The sequence below is a fragment of the Oncorhynchus mykiss genome, chromosome 12 (assembly GCF_057628025.1).
Source record: "Oncorhynchus mykiss isolate SJ-2025 chromosome 12, ASM5762802v1, whole genome shotgun sequence".
NCBI lineage: Eukaryota > Metazoa > Chordata > Actinopteri > Salmoniformes > Salmonidae > Oncorhynchus > Oncorhynchus mykiss.
Window position 1 is genome coordinate 72,489,426 of NC_143033.1, and position 26,276 is coordinate 72,515,701.

A 26,276-nucleotide genomic window follows, 5' to 3' on the forward strand; every position below is an offset into this window, starting at 1 on the left:
AGATTACATTTAGAAAGTAACCTACCCAACCCTGCACACACACACACACACACACACACACACACACACACACACACACACACACACACATATACACACACACACACACACACACAGTAATCAGATTACTTTACAAAATGTAGGTAATCCAAAAGTTACGTTACTGATTACAATTTTTGAAAGGTAACTAGTAACTAACAGATTACATTTAGAAAGTAACCTACCCAACCCTGCACACACACACACACACACACACACACACACACACACACAGTGTTCTAAGGCACTGCATCTCTGTGCTGGAGGCGTCACTACAGACCCTGGTTCGATTCCAGGCTGTATCACAACCGGCCATGATTGGGAGTCCCGTAGGGCGGCGTACAATTGACCCTTTTGGAAAGGTAACTAGTAACTAACAGATTACATTTAGAAAGTAACCTACCCAACCCTGCACACACACACACACACACACACAAACACACACACACACAGTGGTCTGAGGCACTGCTTCACAATCGGTCGTGATTGGTAGTCCCGTAGGGCGGCGCACAAGTGACCCAGCGTCGTCCGGGTTAGGGTTTGGCCGAGGTAGGCCGTCCTTGTAAATAAGAGTTTGTTCTTAACTGACTTGCCTAGTTAAATAAAGGTTAAATACAAATAAAAGAAAACATACACTTTATAGTTACAGGGCGTGGAGCAATGTTCTAGTAGCTCTAACCTATTAAACACTTAGAACATTGACTAGAATACCTCTAGTGACAGGGCTTTCTATCAGGGGGTATAGCTCAGTGGTAGAGCATTTGACTGCAGATCAAGAGGTCCCCGGTTCAAATCCGGGTGCCCCCTCATTTTCTTTGATACATATCAATCACAGGTCTAATAGTTATTATCAATGGTGGGTTGGTGAATAGTGAATGGTGTCTAACTGGGTATGCAAGGCCAACATAAACATGGGCCCGATTCAGACCCGAGTTAATGGAGCTTAATTCCCTTTTTGTGCAGTTTTCTATCTACATGTATTCTGACCTAGAATTTAAGCTTGAGAATAGCATGCTATTCACCTGCTATTTGTTTTGGGTGGAGAGAAATAAATGAAGGTGTGGTGGAAATGTGTCTATAGATATCCGGACTCTGACCTTGACTTAATTCCCTAATAATTCCACCGTCTTTGCGCAGAAGGAAACAATGAATAAGGTCTAGAGAACCTAGCGGTTCCAAGTGGAAAAAGCATCTACCGGTACTGTATTTTTCCTGGTAGAAATACAGTAACACCATTCTTCATGCACTGTAATTTACAACTTGATAAGAGCTGTTAATAAGAGCTAGGTAAATGAGTAATCCGTTTGGAAAAGGGAATTGTAAATATAAACAACACTTCTTTTAGATAGTTTTTGACCTTATTATCGCGAGACAAATGTTGAACCAGTCATATGGCTGCAAACTGGAGCATATCAACACATCAACTTCCCCACAGTAACGTTTCTGAAATGCTGTGCCGTTATGCAGAACTTAAATTGTACAGCATTGTTTTGAAACTCGCAGGGATGGGCACTCTCTCGAATGTCTTCATTATAGGCTACCCCGACTTTCTCTGTCTCCTATTTCTATCATGATAAATATTACACACTATCAGTACTGACCGTCAGTATTCCTGATAACAACACACATTCAACAACACACATTCAGTTGGTACAGCCTACATTATCGTTCCAATTCATTACATTGTTTTCGTTTATCCACATTTTCTTCCTCTGTAAGCGCCGCCACGGCCATGCGGTTGTTGCTGAAGATCGTTAGTGGCAGTTGATAATATATTTTAATTAAACGACAAGTAAGCTAAAGCTAATTAAATCGTTATGGAGCTGAGCGCCGACTAAAGCCGTGACAGTTTGAACCCGACGTATGGTGCAATAGTTGGCTGTGTCATTACACAGTTCCATGGTTAGTGCAGCAATAGACGAGGGTATAGCCTACTATTGTACACTATTCTCCCTATTATAATTCTACATACAATAATTTCAGTTTTAAGAACTGAATGTGCCAATTTTCTAAAGGAATCAAACCACCATTTTCTTTCCTTCGTGTGTAAAGGCTCTCCAATACTTTTCTAATCCCGAAATAAGATCAAATCTAAACTAAGAGAATGTTATTTCAGACTAACAGTGAAATGCTTACTTATGTGCCCTTCCCAACAATGCAGAATACGATCAACAAAACCAAAATTATAATAGAAAAAAATAGTAACATGAGGAATAAATACAAAATGAGCAATGATAGCTTGGCTATGTACCCAAGTTGATGTGCAAGGGTATGAGGAAATTGAGTTAGATATGTAAATATACTGTAGAGGTAAAGTGACTAGGCCACAGGATAGATAATAGATAGTAGCAGCAGCATGTGTGATGAGTGTGGAAATGTGTGTGTGTGTGTGGTGACAGTGTGCCTGTGTGTACGTGTTATGTGTGTGTGTGAGTGAGTGAGTGAGTGAGTGAGTGAGTGAGTGAGTGAGTGAGTGAGTGTGTGTGTGTGTGTGTGTGTGTGTGTGTGTGTGTGTGTGTGTGTGTGTGTGTGTGTGTGTGTGCAGGGTTTTGGATTGTCAGTGTAAGTACATGTGAGTGTGTGGGTAGAGTTCAGTGTGTGTGCATAAAGTCAAAAAGAGTTGGTGCAAAAATGGTCAATGCAGATAGTCCAGGTAGCTATTTGGTTAACTATTTATCGGTCTCGTGGCTTGGGGGTAGATGTTGCTCAGGAGCCTTTTGGTCCCAGACATAGCCCTCTGGTACCGCTTGCCATGCGACAGCAGAGAGAACTGTCTATGACTTGGGTGGCTGGTGTCTTTGACCATTTTTAGGGCCTTCCTCTGACACCGCCTGGTATAGAGGTCCTGGATGGCAGGGAGTTCAGCCCCAGCGATGTACCCTCTGTATTGCTTTGCAGTCCGATACCGAGCAGTTGCCATGCCAAGCGGCGATGCAGCCAGTCAAGGTGCTCTCAATGGTGCATCTTTAGAACTTTTTGAGTATCAGAGGGCCCACGCCAAATATTTTCAGCATCCTGAGGGGGAAGAGGAATTGTTGTGCCCTCTTTACGACTGTGTTGGTGTGTTTGGACCATGATAGGTCGTTAGCGATGTGGACACAGAGGAACTTGAAGCTCTCAACCTGCTCCACTACAGCCCCGTCGATGTGAATGGGGGCGTGTCCGGCCCTACGTTTCCTGTAGTCCATGATAAGCACCTTTGTTTTGCCCACGGTGAGGTAGAGGTTGTTGTCCTGGCACCGCACTGCCAGGTCTCTGTCCTCCTCCCTATAGGCTATCTCATCGTCATTGGTGATCAGGCCTACCGCCGCTGTGTCATCAGCAAACTTGATGATGGTGTTGTAGTCATGCGCTGCCATGCAGTCGTGGGTGAACAGGGAGTACAGGAGGGTGCCAAGCACGCACCCCTGAGGGGCACCCATGTTGAGGGTCAATGTGGCGGATGTGTTGTTGCCTACCTTCACCATCTGGGGGTGGCCCATCAGGAAGTCCAGGATCCAGTTGCAGAGGGAAGTGTTCAGTCCCAGAGACCTAACATGCTGACCAGATGGCATACGCGAGTGTGTCCGTGTGCGCCATCGCACGCATGTTGATTTTGTCCCGCCACACCAGATGCAATCAGGACACGCAGGTTGAAATATTAAAGCAAACTCTGAACCAACTATATTGCTTGCTTGCTGTTGCTAGCTAATTTGTCTTGGTATATAAACATTAGGTTGCATTTTACCTGAAATGCACAAGGTCCTCTACTCCGACAATTAATCAACAGATAAAAGGGTAAACGTTTGTTTTCTAGTAATCTCTCTTCTCCTCAGGCTTCTTCTTCTTTTTTAGACTTTTTATGGAGGTGGGCAACTAACTTTAAGATGCATTACCACAACCGACTGGACTGGAGTGTGGACCTCAGCTCATCTTTCAATCACCCACGTGGGTAAATATATTCTTAAAAACCAATGAGAAGATGGGAGAGACAGGACTTGTAGTGCGTCGAGCGTCACAAATAGAACTAAGTTCTATTTTAACACCTGGCTACTCAGACGCTCGTTGGCGCACGCGAGCAGTGTGGGTGCAATGATTGAATTTTTTTTTTGTTTTTTTGAAATTATTACAAATGTATACTTATTTACATAAGTATTCAGACCGTTTGATATAAGACTCGAAATTGAGCTCATCTGCAGCTCATCTGCATCCTGTTTCCATTGATCATCCTTAAGATGTTTCCACAACTTGATTGGAGTCCACCTGTGGTAAATTCAATTGATTGGACATGATTTGGAAAGGCACACACCTGTCTATATAAGGTCCCACAGTTGACAGTGCATGTCAGAGCAAAAACCAAGCCATGAGGAATTGTTTGTAGAGCTCCGAGACAGGATTGTGTCAAAGAACAGATATGGGGAAGGATATTTTAAAAAATTCTGCAGCATTAAAGGTCCCCAAGAATACAGTGGCCTCCATCCTTCTTAAATGGAAGACATTTGGAACCACCAAGACTCTTCCTAGACCTGGCCGCCCGGCCAAACTGAACAACCGGGGGAGAAGGGCCTTGGTCAGGGAGGTGATCAAGAACCCAATGGTCACTCTGACAGAGCTCTAGAGTTCCTCTGTGGAGATTGTTATAATGGATGAGCCATGACTAAAATACAGTATATACATTTAAAGTGGGTAAAACAGTATGCAGTGGTATGAAGTACTTAAGTAAAAAATACTTTAAAGTACTACTTAAGTAGTTTTTTGGCGTATCTGTACTTTACAATGTATATTTTTGACAACTCTTACTTTTACTTCACTACATTCCTAAAGAAAAATATGTACTTTTAACTCCATACATTTTCCCTGACACCCAAAAGTAATCCTAACATTTTGAATGCTTAGCAGGACAGAAAATTATCCAATTCTCACACTTATCAAGAGAACGTCCCTGGTGAACCCAACTGCTTCTGATTTGGTGGACTCACTAAACACAAATGCTTTGTTTTTAAAGGATGTTGGAGTGTGACCCTGGCTACCTGTAAAAAAAATGTTTTTAAATTGTGCCTTCTGGTTTGCTTAATTAATATAAGGAATGTTTTATTATTTGTATTTTTACTTTTGAAACTTTATTTCAGCAACTACATTTAATTTTGAAACTTAAGTGTATTTAAAACTAAATACTTTTAGACTTTTACTCAAGTAGTATTTTACTGGGTGACATTCACTTTACCTTGAGTCATTTTCTATTAAGGTATCTTTACTTTTACTCAAGTATGAGAATTGAGAACTTTTTCCACCATTGACAGTATGTAAACATTATTAAAGTGACCAGTGTTCAACAACTCTATGTACAGGTTCAGGGCAAGGTACCGGGCGGAGGCCGGCTAGTGATAACTGTTTAACTGATGGCCTGGAGATAGAGGCTGTTTATCAGTCTCTCGGTCCCAGTTTTGATGCACCTGTACTGTCTTCGCCATTTAGATGGTAGTGGACGGGCCATGGCTGAGGTACTTGATACTCATCCTGGCCTTGATGTGACACTGGATGCTATAGATGTCCTGGAGGGCAGGCAGTGTTCCCCCCATGATGCGTTGGGCAGACCGCACCACCCTCTGGAGAGCCCTGCGGTTGCAGGCGGTGCAGTTACTGTACCAGGCGATGATACAGCTCGAACAGAATGATCTCTCAATGTTGCATCTGTAGATGTTTGTGAGGGTGTTAGGGGCCAAGCTGAATTTATTCGGGTCCTGAGGTTGAAGAGACGCTGTTGCGCCTTCTTCACCACACTATCGGTGTGAAGGGACCATTTCAGGTCCTCAGTGATGCACACGCCAAAGAACTTAAAGCTTTCACCCTCTCCGCTGTGGCCCCGTCGATGTGGATGGTTCAAAATGTGCTTCAAAATGTAACGAGTACTTTTGGGTGTCAGGGAAAATGTATGGAGTAAAAAGTACATCATTTTCTTTAGGAATGTAGTGAAGTAAAAGTAAAAGTAATCAAAAATAGAAATAGTAAAGTAAAGTACAGATACCACAAAAAACGACTTAAGTAGTACTTAAGTACTTTACACCACTGCTCCTTCTAGTGGAATAGTTATGGTTATCCCTGACCAAGTTGAAGTAGTTACTTAAAGTATTTGGGGACCACACAGTGGACAATCTTAAATACAAGACACAATTTTAAAAAACAATAGCAATGGGAGCTCATAGTATCAGCTGGTAGTCTAAAACATGTTACCTGATCATAACTGTTACTGTAAAAGGGTTAGGTTTATTACTGTCAGACATTGTTGCCGCCATACTATCAGGCCTATATTTATTGTCCATGGTATAACCCATAGGATTATCCTTCACTTAGGAGAAACTAGCTGTTAAAATGGTACCCATTCCTTAAAATCCCTTGTTGAGGAAGTGTAGCAGACATGCCTGATGGAAGGTCATTCATTGTATTGTCAGAGTCATTCTCTAGTCATTTACACGTTTCTAGAAGAAAAAGAAACGCACAACTATTTAGGCGAGGTGCTGGCGAGCGGAGTAGAACACTAGAAAATAAAGGAGAAATACACTCTAGCTCAGATGGAAAAATGGAACATCCAGCGTTTCGACAGCCTGATGAAGACAGCTTGGCTGTCGAAACGTTGGATGTTACATTTTTTTGCATCTGAGCTCCTAGAGTGTGCGGCTCTCCTTTATTTTCAAATGTACACGTTTCTATCACCACCAGATTTACTTTTGAAATTCGGAGGAATGCAATCTCGTGCAATCTCCTTGTTGTAATGCAAATAAACCTCAATGTCATTTCAAGTGGCTGGGAGCAGAGCTGTTTTTTGTCTGTTGCATTGTCTTCCCAACAGGCCTTTTCGCACATTTTTGGTTTCCATGGTCATGGTTTTAACAACATTCTGCACCCTTAATTGTCTCATCATCAATTCCTGCCCTATACACACCATAAAACTTAAACTGTTCGAAATGTGTTATGTGAGTGGTTATTGTTGTTGTTTTATGGCAAATGCACGAATGAAATGCACACAGAACTAGAGTTTTACTATCTGAGGTTTACCACTGTGACCAAACCCATCTTTTTATCTAATGTGTTTAGGGTGCATGCATATTCATTAAAAAAAATATATCATTGGGCATGCATGAGAGCCGACTGATGTTGTTACTGACAAAAAGATACAAAGAAACACTAACATTCGTTTCTCCCTTGATAGCATATATAAAATACAGTGTACTGTACAGTACTGAAATCACCCAAGAGACAGATGTATTTGTCTCCTCCTAGTGGAGGAAACGAGTGCACAGTGTGCGCTCTCCTAACAGACGAACACGTCTTGAAAAACATCGTTAACCCGCGAAATACATTTTTTTTGTGCCGAAAATAAAAACTACCGCATAAAACAATGTTTTTCTATATGAACATAGTCCTTAGGATAATTAGCTTTTATTTTGCTACTACAGTACAGTGGGGGTATAGCTCAGTGGTAGAGCATTTGACTGCAGATCAAGAGGTCTCCGGTTCAAATCCGGATGCCCCCTATTTTGAACCCGCTAATGCGCGAGCTGTGGAGGGGCTGGTGTTATCAAGACAAGTAAATAAAGTGTAATGCAGCTGTTAACTGTTCGGAAAATAAACCTTGGATTGCTGATTGACTGACAACCGTGGCACCATTTACCACAGGTATGAGAAAACATTTATTTTTACTGCTCTGATTACGTTGGTAACCAGCTAATATAAGGCACCTTGGGGGTTTGTGATACATGGCCAATATACCACGGCTAAAAGGGCTGTGTCCAGACACTCCGCGTTGCGTAAGAACAGCCCTTAGCCGTGGTATATTGGCCAGCCAATCGGCATTCAGGGCTCGAACCACCCAGTTTATAACAGACCATATACAACTGGTATGACAAAACATTTATTTTTACTGCTCTAATTACGTTAGTAACCCGTTTACAATAGCAATAAGGCACCTCGGCAACCCCACGAAATGTACATAGAAATGTGAGTTAAATTAAAATCTGGTCCCAATTCCGAAATCACTTTAGCCCTAAACAAGCAAGCAGTTTCTCTCTATTAACATCTAATCAGACATAATACAGAACATTAATCTGCCTTCCTTGGCAAATACAAAATCTGCATGGGAGCAAGACATGGGTGTTCCATATATATATATGGAACAAAAATACAACATGTAAAGTGTTGGTCCCATGTTTTCATGAGCTGAAATAAAAGATCCCAGAAATGTGTTGTTCACAAATTTGTTGGGATAACCCATCCACCTGACAGGTGTGGCATGTCAAGAAGCTGATTAAACAGATTGATCAGTATACAGGTGCACCTTGTGCTGAGGACAATAAAAGGCCACTCTAAAATGTGCAGTTTTGCTACACGACAATGCCACAGATGTCTCAAGTTGTGAGGGAGTGTGTAATTGACATGCTGACTGCAGAAATGTTGAACAGACCTGTTGCCAGAGAATTGAATGTTCATTTCTCTACCATTAGCCACCTTCAACATCATTTTAGAGAATATGGCAGTACATCCAACCGGCCTAACAACTGCAGACCACGTGTAACCACGCCAGTCCAGGACCTTTACAACCGGCTTCTTCACCTGTGGGATCGTCCGGGGGGGGGGGGGGGGGGGGGTTACTGAGGAATATTTCTTACTGTAAAAAACACTTTGTGTGGAAAAACTCATTCTGATTGACTGGGCCTGGCTCCCAAGTAGATGGGCCTAAGCCCTCCCATCACTGCACCCCTGCCCAGTCATGTGAAATCCTAATATATTTATTTCAATTGACTGATTTCCTTCTATGAAGTGTAACTCAGTAAAACCTTTGAAATTGTTGCATGCTGCACTTAGATTTTTGTTCAGTATATCCATCATTGGTTCAGGCGTTCCCAAATTGTTCCATGTGTAATTCCCCTACTACAGAAAAGGCAGCCCAGTCACCAGTTATCAATAATAACATTTATTTGTACAAAAAATATTTTGTATCGTAAAATACATAGCCACTGTATATATATAAAAATACATGATTAACCTGTTTTAAAATCAGACAATACTTGTTTGTCATCTTGCTTTTTACAGAAAGCATGCTACTATTTTACACTGTCAAGCAAACCCCTTTTTTCTTATTTGATATAAATACTTCAAGTAATTTGTGCATTGTTAGCTTAAAAGGCTGAGCACCAGTCTGATCACCATTAGGTCTGGCCTCTTAACCTGTTGTACTGTGGTTTTCCTCAAGGTCAGAGGTACAAATCTGTATGTTAAAGAAATCCAATGCAACCTCCCATTCTACCTCTGTGGAGTTCATGAGGACAGGAGGCTTAAATACTGTGATAGGTCCCTTTTCAGCTTATGTGGGGCATATTGTGTCATCCTCATGGAGTCAGGTCTGACAGGTAGGGATTCTTATGTAAACATGGTGGACCTCTAGAACGGAGTCTCACACACACACACCACACATAGATGCTAACGCACATGCACACTGGCACACCCTGGCATGTCTAGCTAAGGTTATGCCAGGTTCCTCCAGGCCTCCTCTATCCCGAGGCAGACCTGGACTCTGGTCAGCCCTGGCATACACACTAAGGGCTGGGTAAGGCATGAGGGTGACAGGGCAGGACTGGGGCCACCCCTGGGGCTCAGAGGGGCAGTGTCACTACAGATAGTGGAGATCCTGATCTGGGCACTGTGGCTTTGGCTGTGACGTCTGAGAGGTTGTGTTTGTTGGATCAAAGGATAGCTGTCCTGGTTCCAATTGGGATGAGCCCACGGAAGGAGTTCTAACTGGCCAGGACACGAGACCTCATCCAGTCCAGACTGGCAGGTAGTCTGGAGGTTAGGAGAAAGAGATGGAAATGGTTTTGAAAATTAAACTGTGTTTGAGTGACTTAAGGTTATTTATGGGAATGTTATAACACACACACACGGAGGAGGCCCAGGCGTGTCTGTAGTTATGCAGTGTACTCACCCCTCCCCTGTGAGGGCACAGCAGGCCTGTACATGCCAGGAGTGGGCTGTGATGGAGCTGAGGGTAAGGCACTGGGAGATCTCTGCCACTGTCATAGAGTCCTTCATGTCCTGCTTGTTGGCCAGAACTAGAATCGCAGCATTCTGTAGGTCCTACACACCAGTCAGACAGGACAGGAGAGAAAGGCAGGGTTACATTCTGTAGGTCCTACACACCAGCCAGACAGGAGGCACAATTATGTCGTTTTTATATTCAACATATTTACACGTCTGAGCGTTTCCTGTGGAAATCTACAGAATCTCTCTGCTGCGACGTCTCAGATAATAGAAAATAGCAGCATCAGCGGAACAGAAACTGAATAGCTCAGCTGGAAATGTTGAAACAACCCATCATTGTTTGAAATCAGTTTGTTTGCTCTGTAGTGGTGATATGAGTCATATTGAGAGCATGAACACAGCTCACGCGTCAACATGTTAAAGCTGCAATATGTCACTTTTTGGGCCACCTGATCAAATTCACATAGAAATGTGAGTTATAGATCTGTCATTCTCATTGAAAGCAAGCCTAAGAAGCAATTTTATACACCAGCTTCAAACAGCTAAAAATATTATATTTTTGGTTATCAAAAAGATATTTCACAGCAGTTTGGATTGCTTGTTTGTCACAAACTGAAATTAGGTGAACTATTACAATTTTAGCAACCAGGAAATGGCTGGTTTCTGTATATTGCACCTTTAAAAAGATACATTAGGTGAATGACAATGGAACGTGAACCACCTAGAAAACAAAGTGCCCTTATTCTTAAAAGTAATCCTCAATCATCCACCTGTTGATACAATAAGGAAATTACAATCGGCTGATATTTCTGGTGTGTCACATACAGGAAAAAGGAAGTTAAGAATGAAGTGTACTTTCCTGCATTTGAAACTGGTCTTCAGAAAAAAAAATCTAAACAGTGAGGTTGAGCTGATCCTCCCTCCCCCTTCCCATAATCTCCCCCAAAAGCCCCAGGTGGTTGTTACCTCATGTGCAAGCATGCGGTGAAGTTCATCTTTGTTCAGATTTAGGCGCTCGCGGTCTGTGCTGTCCACAACCAGAATCACAATCTAAAAAGAGACAAAACAACTGAATACCCAGGCCAAAGGGGACCAACTTACTCACTTAAACTTTACCCCAGGCTCTGAGTGCTCTCATCTCATCAACATTTAACATGACTTCAGTAACAGTCTAGTGTGTTAGAGGAATACTCAGGACAGCAGACTGATCTGGTTAGTTCTGTAACAGATGATGTAATAGTGTCCCCATGCCTTATCAATGACAACAACAATCAGCTGCCGGTTAAAGTGTAATAACTCAATGTTGGCCTGATCGTTGGAGAGCTGGAAATCATCTTGTCTCCAGCTGTAGCTATTCAGACAGTCTCGGAGGGAAAGGGAAGTTAAAGCTAAAAGTGTTCAGGCATTAGCACCTTCATCAGGGTTCTATTTCTACTCCAGCTGTAACTGGCCAGAAACCAACCTGTACACACTTTGTTACATAAAAAAAAACACACATGTTGTTCCTCGACAAAGACATTCTGCGGCACACACAGCAAGAGATTCGTACCTCTGTGTTGCAGTAGTAGGAGTTCCAGCTGGCTCTCAGGCTTTCCTGGCCTCCGATGTCCCACACCAGGAAGCGGGTCTTGCGTACAGAGATCTCCTCTACGTTACTGCCAATGGTGGGGGAGGTGTGAACCGCCTCTTTGGTAAGGCTGAGAGGACAGAGTGATTGTTATGACTAAGTGATTATAAATATAATTTGCATAAATTTGAGACTTATGTGATCATGAATTATACAAATCTATTTTGATATCACTCACAATTGGTAAAGGATAGTGGTCTTCCCAGCATTGTCCAGGCCCACTATGATCACTTTGTGTTCTATGAGAAAAGGAAAGAGGAAAGTGATTTACACACTTCTACACAACAGACACACAGATTGCCATTCACAGACCTGTGACTCCCAAAGCTAATCAAACATCACCATGACAACACATCTGACTGATGGACTCTCTTTGAAGGGTCTAGCCATGGATTCAAATAACAGATATGAAAAACATGGGCAGACATCTTTATTATCCAAAGGGGTCAAAACCTCTGTTTGCAGTGTTACTATTAGGTAAAACAAGGGCCATTTGACCCTGATAGTCAACCCCAGCTACCTAACCTGCCATCATCTCATCAACGAGGTAAACAGTACTGATTGACAAAATGTTATCGGTTACATAATATTAATGCAATTCACTATCACTACCGCTACATAGAAAACAGATAATTACATGGGACACGTGTGCAGAACGTTGACAGTGAACAGAACATCCAGTACGGACTATCTCGTGTCCGACAGAAATTAACCAGTTATTGGAAGGTGTAGTTAGAAATTTAGCTACAATTTTGGCTATGCCGAAATTAACCATTTTTTAAACTGTCACTAACGTTATTGAAAATCACGTCTAACAGTTTTTCTTGCGTTCTCATAATTTAAATCCAGTCCATAACAACACTCTGCTACAAAGCAGCTAACGTTATCAAACCAAGCAAGCAGAAATTATCAGGCACGGAGTGGAGATTAACGTTATTTAGGAGCAACAATAATAGCAGTAAATTAGCTAAATGTATCCAGGCACACAACTGATTACCTCTGTCTCCGAATACAGTCATCAGCTTGGTAAAGAGTAGTCCCATATCCACCGGTGATGAGAATGAAGACAACTCAAAGAAATATGAAAATATTTCAAACACAGCAAATCAGATAGCTGTTAACGGTAGCTGGCTAGCTAGCACAATAGGCAGCCCACACTTCAAGCAAAGATAGCTAACGTTAGCTAGCTAAATAACTGTACTGATAACTAACCCTGTGCTGTGCATCGAGGCTATTAAGCCAACTACCTGGAAAACATTAGGTAGCACAACCTAGAAAGGTATTTTTTCTGACGTTCGTCGACACAAACAAAAGGAGATATGTGCCCATGGGTTGTCTATCGATACCAAATTGATTCTGCGATCAAAAGAGGCAATGCATTCTTTTACTTAGCCAGCTAGATTTTGGGGGATGATTGGAGCGAGTCACAGAAAAAGGCGGGGCAAAGGAATTCCTCAGCAGCTAAAAGCGGGCGTGGCCACGCGTCTGTAGCAAAACATGACGCAAATGTGACGAATGAAATGAGAGCGCTGATGAATGGGAGGACAACTCCATCACCCACATATGGACGCGGAACTACTTTATAGTTCCTCAAACCTAATCTCAAGCAGGGGATTTCTACATGTTTAGTAACCAAAAGTGAAACAATGACTGTGACATCCAGCTGGAATGTCCTTTCTATTCCTGTGATTGAGATTGTGTTTATCATAAACTTCAGGGCATGAGTTTCCCAATTTGAAATATTGTCTACAATGATGGCAGAAGTGGGAATGTCTCACAACCGTAGGCACTAAGAAATCTGGATCTTTATTTCACCATAGTGCAGTGTGTAATGTGTTTTGCATGTAAACCTCACCCATGGGCACGCATGGGTTGAATCAACGTTGTTTCCACATCATTTCAATGAAATAACATTAAACCAACTTGGAAGAGACGTTGAATTGACGTCTGTGCCCAGTGGGCAGGGTCACTAGCTGATCCCCTTCAATCACATGAATATCCATCAATTCTTTTAAAAACGGCACTCTGCACTAACATCTTAGTTGCCCCGTAAAGTACCGTGTACTTTGACCAAGTCTCATTTCAGGGGAATTCTACAGGTGATATTTATTGATGGCATCCAAAAGTAAAACAATGACTGTGACACTCCCCTGGAATTCCCTTTCTATTCCCGTGAATGAGAATATGTTTTGAATTAACTTCAGGGCTTGACTTTCCCAAGTTAAAATGTCCTGGTGGTAGAAGTGATAGTCCCACAACATGAGGCTTCTGCTTAGAAGTCTGGATCTTTATGGCAGTGCAGGGGGTAATGTGTTTTCCATGTAACTTCAGGATCACTAGCTGTTCCATTTTTCCATTTCATTCACATTAATATATTTGTAAAACGGTATTATCACACTCATATCTTAGTTACTCTGTGAAGTGTATGCCCTAGTGCTCCTACTGAATATCGTAGCCGGATCCCTACTGAATATCGCCAACGCTGACATCCACCCTAATCCGAACACTGATCAGACCCCTATTTAGTTACATGGTATTCACTCAAGAATCCTGTAATGGTAGGACTCAGTCAGGGGTCACTCTGGGTCATGGTGTGGACATTAGGGAAAGCCTGAAAAACTATGCAACATATGATCGCAGATTCAGGAAGAGGGACCACCGCACCCAAACTTCTAGATATTTACTTAACTACTTCCTCCCATAGAACATTATATGGTTCTTACTTCTTTTTAAAATGTCTGGAAATAAAAACAAAACAAAATAGTTTCCTCCACAGTGTAGGCATGACAATCCAGGGCACGTCACGCGCTGAGCTGAGTCTTGTGGCTGTTGGGTTTTCAACCAGAGATGAGTCTAAAACCACAAGTTCTTAAGAGGCTTTCTTCTTTTTTTGCCTTCGCAAGAGAAACAGAAAACATATTTTAAGCCATAGTTTATGTAACAAAAGGTGAAGTACAGCAAGCTTCAGCTGTTATACATATTGTTACGACATGCGCCTGATGGAGGTTTTCTGTTATTTGACAACGGCTTCAATCATCAATATGCCTAAGTTACTTGCAGTGCAAGAATTGAGTGATCATTTAAAGTATAGCTAATTTAAATGGCAAACTAATGTATTCAGTCATACAGCTCTCTAGGTGTGGAGGATGTGCAAGTGTGTGTCCCAGATAATCATCAGTGATTATCAGCCCCCTCTGCTGTTTTGTGGACTTCAGGAAACAGCAAACGGAGCACCCCCTATCCACATCGACGGGACAGTAGTGGAGAAGGAAAAAGTTTTAAGTTCCTCGGTGTACACATTACAGACACACTGAAATGGTCCACCCACACAGACAGTGTGTTGAAGAAAGTGCAACAGTGCCTCTTCCACCTCAGGAGGCTGAAGAAATTTGGTTTGTCACCTAAAACCCTAACAAACTTTTAAAGATGCACAATTGAGAGCATCCGGTTGGCCTGTATCACCACCTGGTACGGCAACTGCACCGCCCTCAACCGCTCTCCAGAGGGTGGTGCGGTCTGCACAATGCATCACCGGGGGCAAACTACCTGCCCTCCAGGACACCTACAGCACCCGATGTCAGGAAGGCCAAAAAGATCATCAAGGACAACCACCCGAGCCACTGCCTGTTCACCCCGTTATCATCCAGAAGGCGAGGTCAGTACGTTCATCAAAGCTGGGACCGAGAGACTGAAGACTGAGACTTCGGCAATGTCATCTATAAAATAGCCTCCAACACTCTACTCAGCAAACTGGATGTAGTCTATCACAGTGCCATCCATTTTGTCACCAAAGCCCCATATACTACCCACCATTGCGACCTGTACGCTCTCGTTGGCTGGCCCTCGCTTCATACTCATCGCCAAACCCACTGGCTACAGGTTATCTACAAGTCTCTGCTAGATAAAGCCCCGGCCTATCTCAGCTCGCTGGTCACCATAGCAGCACCCACTCGTAGCACACGCTCCAGCAGGTATGTCTCACTGGTCACCCCCAAAGCCAATTCCTCCTTTGGTCACCTTTCCTTCCAGTTCACTGCTGCCACTGACTGGAACGAACTGCAAAAATCACTGAAGCTGGAGATTCCCATCTCCCTCACTAGCTTTAAGAACCATCTGTCAGAGCAGCTCACATATCACTGCACCTGTTCATAGCCAAGTTGTATACAGCCCATCTATCTACCTCATTCCCATACTGTATTTATTTATTTTGCTCCTTTTGCACCACAGTATCTCTACTTGCACATCCATCTTTTGCACATCTACCATTCCAGTGTTAAATTGCCATATTGTAATTACTTCGCCACCATGGCCTATTTATTGCCTTAACCCCCTTATTTGACCTTATTTGCACTAACTGTATATAGACTTTTCTTTCTACTGTATTATTGACTATCTGTTTTGTTCATTCCACGTGTAACTCTGTGTTGTTGTAAAGTGGGGCAAAAAAGTATTTAGTCAGACACCAATTGTGCAAGTTCTCCCACTTCAAAAGATGAGAGAGGCCTGTAATTTTCATCATGGGTACACTTCAACTATGACAGACAAAATGAGAATAAAAAATCCAGAAAATCACATTGTAGGATTTTTAATGAATTTATTTGCAAATTATGGTGGAAAATAAGTATTTGGTCAATAACAAAAGTTTACCTCAATACTTTGTTATATACCCTTTGTTGGCAATGACAGAGGTCAAACGTTTTCTGTAAGTCTTCACAAGGTTTTCACACACTGTTGCTGGTATTTTGGCCCATTCCTCCATGCAGATCTCCTCTAGAGCAGTGATGTTTTGGGGCTGTTGCTGGGCAACACGGACTTTCAACTCCCTCCAAAGATTTTCTATGGGGTTGAGATCTGGAGACTGGCTAGGCCACTCCAGGATCTTGAAATGCTTCTTACGAAGCCACTCCTTCGTTGCCCGGGCGTTGTGTTTGGGATCATTGTCATGCTGAAAGACCCAGCCACGTTTCATCTTCAATGCCCTTGCTGATGGAAGGAGGTTTTCACTCAAAATCTCACGATACATGGCCCCATTCATTCTTTCCTTTACACGGATCAGTCGTCCTGCTCCCTTTGCAGAAAAACAGCCCCAAAGCATGATGTTTCCACCCCCATGCTTCACAGTAGGTATGGTGTTCTTTGGATGCAACTCAGCATTCTTTGTCCTCCAAACACGTCGAGTTGAGTTTTTACCAAAAAGTTCTATTTTGGTTTCATCTGACCATATGACATTCTCCCAATCTTCTTCTGGATCATCCAAATGCTCTCTAGCAAACTTCAGACGGGCCTGGACATGTACTGGCTTAAGCAGGGGGACACGTCTGGCACTGCAGGATTTGAGTCCCTGGCGGCGTAGTGTGTTACTGATGGTAGGCTTTGTTACTTTGGTCCCAGCTCTCTGCAGGTCATTCACTAGGTCCTCCCGTGTAGTTCTGGGATTTTTGCTCACCGTTCTTGTGATCATTTTGACCCCACGGGGTGAGATCTTGCGTGGAGCCCCAGATCGAGGGAGATTATCAGTGGTCTTGTATGTCTTTCATTTCCTAATAATTGCTCCCACAGTTGATTTCTTCAAACCAAGCTGCTTACCTATTGCAGATTCAGTCTTCCCAGCCTGGTGCAGTTCTACAATTTTGTTTCTGGTGTCCTTTGACAGCTCTTTGGTCTTGGCCATAGTGGAGTTTGGAGTGTGACTGTTTGAGGTTGTGGACAGGTGTCTTTTATACTGATAACAAGTTCAAACAGGTGCCATTAATACAGGTAACGAGTGGAGGACAGAGGAGCCTCTTAAAGAAGAAGTTACAGGTCTGTGAGAGCCAGAAATCTTGCTTGTTTGTAGGTGACCAAATACTTATTTTCCACCATAATTTGCAAATAAATTCATTAAAAATCCTACAATGTGATTTTCTGGATTTTGTCTGTCATAGTTGAAGTGTACCTATGATGAAAATTACAGGCCTCTCATATTTTTAAGTGGGAGAACTTGCACAATTGGTGGCTGACTAAATACTTTTTTGCCCCACTATGTGTCGAACTGCTATGCTTCATCTTGGCCAGGTCGCAGTTGCAAATGAGAACTTGTTCTCAACTAGCTTACCTGCTTAAATAAAGGTGAAATAAAAATAAATAAATAAAAACTGAAAAAACACTTCTATCTCAAGTCATCAGACTGTTAAACAGCCATCACTAACGCAGATTGGCTGCTGCCTACATAGACTTAAATCATTGGCCACTTTAATAAATGGATCACTAGTCACTTTAAATAATGCCACTTTAATGTTTACATATCTTACAGTGTATACATATGGGATGAGTAATGTATCTTATACCATCTATTGCATCTTGCCTATGCCGCTCGGTCATCACTCATCCATATATTTATATGTACATATTCTTATTCCATCCCTTTACATTTGTGTGTATTAGGTAGTTGTTGTGGAATTGTTAGATTACTGGTTAGATATTATTGCACTGTCGGAACGAGAAGCACAAGCATTTCACCACACTCGCATTAACATCTGATAACCACGTGTATGTGAATTATTTGATCAAAGGAGTGACACAATGAAATTCCCAAGCACCTTTTTCTTCTGATTAAAATTTTAATTAAAATACGAATTTATCCACAGATTAAAAATGAAAGGCAGAAAAAGCAAAATGTAGCTACAATCAGGCACCAATGATACATGTTCTTCCATCTTTTTAACAATTGCGATAACGCAACAATAAACATTATTTACGAATTATTATTTAATAGTTATTTATTTGACTGAAGGGGTGGGCAGAAGGAGCCCACCAAAGACATTTGTGGATCCTCCATTTAGTTAACTGAGTTAAAGACCATGTGTTGTACCTATCCTCCACCCCCCCTTTGCACTCTTCTCACTAGCGCTAAAGAACTGAGGACCTTATAAAATGCAAATGTCCACAGGAAAAAAAACACCACTAAAGTCAGACAGAAATCAAGAAGTGAAGTGCATGGCATCTGACATTCAGACAAGCTAGCCGTTTGGTTGAACGTTTGGGGTGATTTACCACGCAAAACAACTCTTACATAACTGTTAGTGTGCCCTGTAACACGTAGACAACACAAAGCTGGTGCAGAGAAAACAAGATGGTGGTGGACATCGTGCTGGAGCGACAGGGTGGGCTACAGTGCAGGGTAGTTGCCAAGAAGACACATACAGTAAAGACACACATATGAAAACAGTGAGTGTGACAAGAGATAAGACATCCCGCCATGACAATGGTGGGCGTGGCTTGGCGAAACATTCCGGCACTTGTGATTGGAGTTCTTGAAGTAAAGTCTGAGGGTGTGAGAGACTATTAGGTAGGACATTTCATTCACGTGACTACTACTGTAGTGCTGCTTATGAACCACATTCAAAAAGACAAATCTATATTACAGGAGCAAAGCTATCACCCACAGACAGACAGTATCCCTAAAATAGCAGTAAACAGATGGGGACAACCAGACCAGACAAATACAGTTCTATTGCAATGCTATGGCTGAAGTCGGTTAGGGAAGAAGAAGTAGTATCTTTGGGGTGTTTCCTTTTATTCTTAACATTAAGGTAAGCGTCAAACGAAGAAACCAATTATCTCAAACTATTCTGAAGACATTATGGCAACTTTTCCATCCAGATAGCTTTTAAGGTCTGGGTGATGAGGAATTGGAGGAGAGGGACTCAAAAAGCTTAGGATCCATCCTGAAAGTGTCTGAATCCTGAAGCTGAGCCTGAAGCTGTGGGGATAGAGACCCTGATGCTCTGTACTGTACATGGGACATACAACCCTGTTTAAGACTGCAGAGGACAGACATGACAGACTACAGCTCTATCAGCCTTCACATTCTACACTACAGAGATTGAGCCATACAGATCACACAATGATGAATTCATAATCATAATGATAACTGTCCTCGTGCTGTCAGTTCAGTAGGATTCCATGGTATTCATGCAGTAGTACTAACAAAATAAACTAAAAAGAGACCAATCAAACTGCTTTTTTTCTCAAAACATAAATGAATTGAATATAGCTAAAATATCTGGATGAGGTGGATGGCATCTGGCAGTTGTTTTCTTCTTTACAGCGTACTCAACCATGAGAAAAGTACCTCTTTAATAGGGTTGTAAACAGATTAATTCATGAGCCTCTGATTGGCATGGCCCCCAAACCCACCATCCTCTCCCCGCTAACCCCCTAGCCCTAACCGTGAACTTCCTCCCTCCCTCCCTCCCCTTCCTCCCCCAGTCTGTCCGTCAGCCTCCTAGCCCATATGTTGTGATGTGTGTTCAGCGGATGTACACGTCCCTCCCCCAGTCCTCCTGGTTCTTGTTGCGGCCCATGTTGGTGCCGGTGTCCCCGGGTTCCTGGCAGTACCTCTCCCTTAGCTTGGCCCGGCCATGTTGCCCAGGCTGGGTATGGGAGGCCATGGGAGGGTGGTTGAGGTTCTCCTGGTCCGGCTCGGCCCCCTCGTCTTCCCAGGAGGCCTGCCGGCCATGGTGCTGGGCCAGGTGGAGGCGGCTGCCCCCGCCCCCTACCCCGCGGTACATCTCAGACTCCTCGTAGGGGTCGGTCTCAATGTCCATGCAAGAGTCCCCTGCTTCAGTGTAGGCCGAGTCCCGACTGCCCTGAGTCTCAGAGTCGAAGGTGTCCTGCCGGGACAGGCCCCTCCCACCCCCTGCCCGTAGCTGGCCCCGTGAGGAGTGCATGTAGGTCTGCTGCTTCTGCTGCTGCGGTTGCTGCTTCCCTCCCTGGTCACTCTGGTAGTCATGGAGACTGCCGCTACCACCGCACTCCGACAGAGGCCCTTCTCGCTTCTGTTCTCCGGTCACCAGGTACGGCCCCTGCAGCGAGCCCCGCCCACACCACACGCCATGCATAGACACAGTGAGACAGAACAAGGCCCGGGCAGTGGGTTAGTCAACAGGGTTAGGGCAGGTTAGGGTGCAGTTAGATCAAACAGGATATCAGTAATGTCAGTCAGTCAGTTCGCAATGCAACACATAGAGGTTTACAGTATAACAATGGATATGTTTATGCAGTACTTAAAACACACCGTGTAAATAATTACTTGGTCAAAGTGACATTCTTTGTTGTATTTAATACATGCACGCAGACTCTTTTCCATAGACTACAGTAATGTGTTCATTCATCATCTGTAAGAGAAACAGCTATGCAGTCATTAGGCAAGCGAAACACCATGTCCAGCTCCTGGCTGCAAGACCAACAGTGCCCTCTTATGGCTGATTTTTCACAGCAGCTAAAATTATGTTTCAACTAATTGTGATATCTCTTCATTCACAAGCATGGTCCTCATCCTAAGGAGTAAGTATTACATTCTGTTTAACTCAGCACACTTAACAAGACACTTTAGAGTTGGGTGAAGCCCACATTTGGCTGATCCTTGCTAATGACTTTGAATAGGCAGAGCTTAGTCACACCCATGGACAGTAAAATAATAACTGAACAAAATCTCCTCCAACTGAACGAATTCTAATGAATCTATACAGCCGCCATTCTCTTTTGTCAGATTGTGTTACGCGACGCTCGGCCCTCAACTGAGACAGATCAGTGCAGGCGGAATTGACGCGCTATCTGACTTAAGACAATGTACAGCTAGCCGCACCATATAAAATATGACCTACTGAATCAGAGAAAGCACTGTTCATAATAGTGCATTTATGTCTAAATTAACACGATTAAATCAATTCTGTGGGTATAACTCATTGATATATGGAAGCAGCTTGGACACTTTCACAAGGTCTTGGACTGTGACAGTCATGAGTCATGCTGTATGTATTTGGCTGAAGCCAGTGGCTGATTGGAGATGAGACCCAAGATTATCATTTTTCTGCTGGTTAGAGTTTCCTGTGTGAATTCATGAAATAGGACATTCCTATTAGTCATGGCCCACATCACTTTACACACACACGCGCGCACGCATATGCATGCTCTCACACACACACAGCCCATCCCTGCCACGCCACACAAATCAGAAAACTAGAAATGATGCCACAACAACAAGGCACACATTGGCCAAGCGGCCGAGATGATTCGCTCCTTTTCAGGGACGGTGCCATGGCAACACGGAGAAGGGAAGTAAACTGGACACCGTTTCCCAGACGATAAAGGAGTGCTGAAGAAAGGAGGCCAGGCAGGGAGCCCTGAGGTTGGGTAAGGGGCACACAACTCCATTTTCTCAACCAATTACAGTAAACAGGGAATCGGCAGCAGACCAGAGACAGGGGTATTGTACCTCTCTGACTGATGGACAGATGGAGGATTTCATTTCATCCAATAACTGCGCCCGTCAATTCATTTCACAACTCCAATGTGATTGTGTGAGTGTGTTATTCTCACAGAAAACCCTCCCCAGTGTTGGTTTGGTCTGGAACCAGTGTCCTGCCCATATAAACTCTCCTTTGCTAATTTTGCTGTGTGTGTTGCTCTGTGTCATTTGCAGAGAGGTTCTCTCAAAGAGGACGAAGCTCTCTGTTTGTGTGTGGGTGTTTTCTAATGCAGAAGGCTTTCACAGTAATGTGTGGGGCCTATATTGTTCTGAGCACTCTGATGTGTGTGTGTGTGTGTGTGTGTTTGTGTGTGTGTGTGAATATGAATGTCTGTGCTCAATTGGATCCAATGTGATAGACGCAGTATACACTCTCCAGTTAACAGCCCCTTCCATCTCTCCATGTATGTAGTGTTTCTCTATACAGTATTATGAATGAGAATGTGGTCTAAACAATGTGATTAGGTTTCTTCTTTCAGGTCAAAGGGAGGGATGGAGAGAGGGAGGATGGGAGGAGATATATCTGGAGAGCAGGCAGCCGGGTTTGGGTTAGGAAGGCGGTGTCGCTCCCCCTGAGCCGTCCCCCACAGCTGGCCTTTAGAGAGCGTGCTCGGCCACTTTCCCATGCTCGGCCCCGGGGCCATCCAGGCCGGGCCAGAACTCCAGGTTGCGGCGCAGGGAGGTGAGCACCTGTACCTGCAGGTTGGAGACAGGCTCTGGGGAGGCGGCCAGGGCGGCCGTGGCCATGGTGCGGTTGAGGAGGGGGTTGGGGGGGTTACTGCTGGGGGGGTGGGTGGCCTTCCAGTAGGCCTCCAGGTAGTCAGCCAGATGCTCACAGGCGTCCTCCAGCTGGTTCTCATCCAGGATGATGTCAAACAGCTCCTACATACAACACAGGGGGACATTATGTTAGTGTCTCACCTGTCAACGTCAGAGATTCAGCCAGCTACCTAAAAGGGCATTCATTTCAATGTTAAGCCAATGCCATTGTTCAGACTGGTAATTGTGAATTAATTTGTTCAGGGCAAACAGCATGTAAGAACATGTGCCTTTCGGCCATGGAATCCAGGGCCACAGACAGACACTCACAGGGGGGCACTGGGCCAGCTTGTCTGCTGCCACCATCTGCACATTCAGGTGTTTGGCCTGGGACTTCCCCCGGGATTTAATGAGCCTCTGGAGGACCTGAAGGGAAACAGGCAACAACATACCGCTGGTCACTGACAGAGATGTCACATCTACAGACATTTCAGTCACATACATGACATTTCAGTAGAACGTGATAGAGGAAGTCAATCGACCACAAATTCAGGGGGTACCTTAGGTGAGGCTATTTTGATGTAGACAATGATAGGAGCCAGGGAGGTCTTAGCCAGCTGAGAGGGGTGGTTGATGGTGTCTGCGTCTAGGGCAACCAGCTGCAGGGTGCGGGCCAGCTCAAAGATACGCTCAATCTCACTCTGCACCTCCGCTATGTGGTAGAGAACACGGAAATGCAATAAGTAACAGGGTGTAGTAGGTGTCTGAACACACAGAGTATACAAATTGAATTGGTGGTCAAATCTCAATTCTGTCCACATTTAAATCCCTTCTGGAGTATACAGGGAGATCCGTGTGACTATTGCCACTTTGATAACTCATATCACACACACACACACGCACACGCACACACACACACACACACAATTTCAAAATAAACAGGATACACACAAGCACATGAAAACGTGGCATGTTAACACTATCATGCATGTCAACATTTTGGCAAGAGGTTCGGTGCATGTGAAACAGAACCCATCGCATTAGATATTCCATTTACACACCACTAAATGGAACATAAGGGCATTCTCATTCTGTTGCCACATTCCAACGAGCAGTAACTGATGTTTTGCAACTGGTAAACATGGTCTCTAACACAACTTTTTACATCAACTCAAACTCGGGAAGGAAGGAGGCTTGTAAGAATGAGATGCATGTGGTGGCACTTGATATACCGTTCTGAACATGTCAGCGAATAAAACCATCTGAAAGTGATGAAGTGTGATAGCATTCGCTGTTAGAGCTATCAGGCAGAGCAAACGTATTAGTCTGTTTGGATGTTCTCGGCTTTGTACACTCTTATTCTCCTTCAGCAAAACCCTAGAAGAGCCTGTATGGTTTTAACAGCGTGGCTGTCCCCATTTATCATACGCTCAGATGTGTGTTCAATTTCTTTGGAGGGAGGGGGGGGGGGGGGGGGTGTTCCAGCCACAATTACATTATCTCTCTGTGGAGCTTCTGGTAGCAACCCCAGCCACAATTACATAAACAGGGGACAGGTAATTTGCAGAGGGGCTGCGGGCTTCAGACAGTCTCCCTCTGAAGGGCTGAAGTAGAAAGGGAATTAAACCTGCAGGTGGAAGGCAGCGACCAGAAGCTCTGCAGAGAGATAAGAGAAATGAACTTTACCTAAAATAATGAAAACCTAACAAACTGTCCTAGCTTTTATTAACCTCCAAATTCCCTCTATTTACACTGCATCTCTGTGAAGAATGCGTTCCCTGTATCAGAGATTGGTAGTAACCAATGATGTACAGTGCCTTGCGAAAGTATTCGGCCCCCTTGAACTTTGCGACCTTTTGCCACATTTCAGGCTTCAAACATAAAGATATGTAACTTTATTTTTTTTGTGAAGAATCAACAACAAGTGGGACACAATCATAAAGTGGAACGACATTTATTGGATATTTCTAACTTTTTTAACAAATCAAAAACTGAAAAATTGGGCGTGCAAAATTATTCAGCCCCCTTAAGTTAATATTTTGTAGCGCCACCTTTTGCTGCAATTACAGCTTTAAGTCGCTTGGGGTATGTCTCTATCAGTTTTGCACATCGAGAGACTGACATTTTTTCCCATTCCTCCTTGCAAAACAGCTCGAGCTCAGTGAGGTTGGATGGAGAGCATTTGTGAACAGCAGTTTTCAGTTCTTTCCACAGATTCTCGATTGGATTCAGGTCTGGACTTTGACTTGGCCATTCTAACACCTGGATATGTTTATTTTTGAACCATTCCATTGTAGATTTTGCTTTATGTTTTGGATCATTGTCTTGTTGGAAGACAAATCTCCGTCCCAGTCTCAGGTCTTTTGCAGACTCCATCAGGTTTTCTTCCAGAATGGTCCTGTATTTGGCTCCATCCATCTTCCCATCAATTTTAACCACCTTCCCTGTCCCTGCTGAAGAAAAGCAGGCCCAAACCATGATGCTGCCACCACCATGTTTGACAGTGGGGATGGTGTGTTGGTGCTGTTGGTGCTGGTGTGTTCCTTGTTCTTCATGATGCTCTCGGCACTTTTAACGGACCTCTGAGACTATCACAGTGCAGGTGCATTTATACGGAGACTTGATTACACACAGGTGGATTGTATTTATCATCATTAGTCATTTAGGTCAACATTGGATCATTCAGAGATCCTCACTGAACTTCTGGAGAGAGTTTGCTGCACTGAAAGTAAAGGGGCTGAATAATTTTTCAGGTTTTCAGGCCCAATTTTTCAGGTTTTGATTTGTTAAAAAAGTTTGAAATATCCAATAAATGCCGTTCCACTTCATGATTGTGTCCCACTTGTTGATTCTTCACAAAAAAATACAGTTTTATATCTTTATGTTTGAAGCCTGAAATGTGGCAAAAGGTCGCAAAGTTCAAAGGGGCCGAATACTTTCGCAAGGCACTGTATGGTATATAAAACACATTAATATATGAAAGTCTAATTGTGCTTGAGTTTCAGTATGCATACAGGCTCCTTGTAGGTAAAGTGTTGTTACATGTTGCTTTACAGTCGGGTCCCTAATTCTGGGCCACAGGGTGGGAGGCAACGGGGGATGGGGGGGGGGGGGGGGGGAGTATCAACTTCCCCTGTACACTCCTCCCTGATCACAGTTGCCCCCCCCAGACCCGCTATCACATTTCCCCATAACCCCAGACAGACAGACAGACAGACAGACAGACAGACAGACAGACAGACAGACAGACAGACAGACAGACAGACAGACAGACAGACAGCAGGCAGACGCTCAGCTGAGCAGCCTAGAGCCACCAGACCCACCGAGCACTCATTCTGCTGTGTAATTAGTCTACTCTTTCCAAGCCTTAGTTCAAATTGTTATTACTGCAAGCAACAGGCTTTCACAAACATGTGTGAGGAACAGACAGGCAGACAGATGCATGAGGTATGAGTGTATGAGGAGAGTAGTGAGAGACAGACAGGGGAGGAGAACAGAGAAAAAAAGCTCTTGGTTGTCTTCCTCGTGGGGTTGAGAGCATACGTACCC

General features: G+C 43.6%; 2 protein-coding genes and 2 non-coding genes across 8 annotated transcripts in view; 2 read left to right on the top strand and 2 right to left on the bottom strand.

The window, feature by feature from the left end:
* Window positions 1-774: 774 nt before the first annotated feature.
* Window positions 775-846, top strand: trnac-gca (transfer RNA cysteine (anticodon GCA)). The gene has a single exon. It is a non-coding gene; the product is annotated as a tRNA-Cys (tRNA).
* A 6,632-nt stretch (window positions 847-7,478) lies between these two features.
* On the top strand, window positions 7,479-7,550 carry trnac-gca (transfer RNA cysteine (anticodon GCA)). Its single transcript has one exon. It is a non-coding gene; the product is annotated as a tRNA-Cys (tRNA).
* A 1,420-nt stretch (window positions 7,551-8,970) lies between these two features.
* LOC110538145 (ADP-ribosylation factor-like protein 5B) lies at window positions 8,971-13,146 on the bottom strand. The gene is made up of 6 exons (XM_021624772.3): window positions 12,675-13,146; window positions 11,856-11,916; window positions 11,600-11,747; window positions 11,017-11,100; window positions 9,995-10,146; window positions 8,971-9,855 (listed from the first exon to the last, which is right to left on the bottom strand). The coding sequence occupies exons 1-6, from the start codon at window positions 12,718-12,720 to the stop codon at window positions 9,807-9,809; spliced, it is 540 nt and encodes a 179-aa protein (XP_021480447.1). The 5' UTR covers window positions 12,721-13,146; the 3' UTR covers window positions 8,971-9,806.
* Window positions 13,147-18,256: 5,110 nt separating this feature from the next.
* LOC110538146 (voltage-dependent L-type calcium channel subunit beta-1) overlaps window positions 18,257-26,276 on the bottom strand; it is a 38,060-nt gene continuing 30,040 nt past the window's right edge. For 3 of the 5 annotated variants that reach the window (XM_090193223.1, XM_090193226.1, XM_090193224.1), the window contains exons 10-12: window positions 23,288-23,439; window positions 23,058-23,153; window positions 18,257-22,850 (exon numbers count right to left, since the gene is read on the bottom strand). In XM_090193223.1, coding sequence (XP_090049349.1) covers window positions 22,566-22,850; window positions 23,058-23,153; window positions 23,288-23,439 — 533 coding nt within the window. In that variant the 3' untranslated portion in view covers window positions 18,257-22,565. The remainder of the gene's footprint in view (window positions 22,851-23,057; window positions 23,154-23,287; window positions 23,440-26,276) is intronic. The other 2 variants (XM_090193227.1, XM_036938211.2) reach the window with 1 other exon arrangement.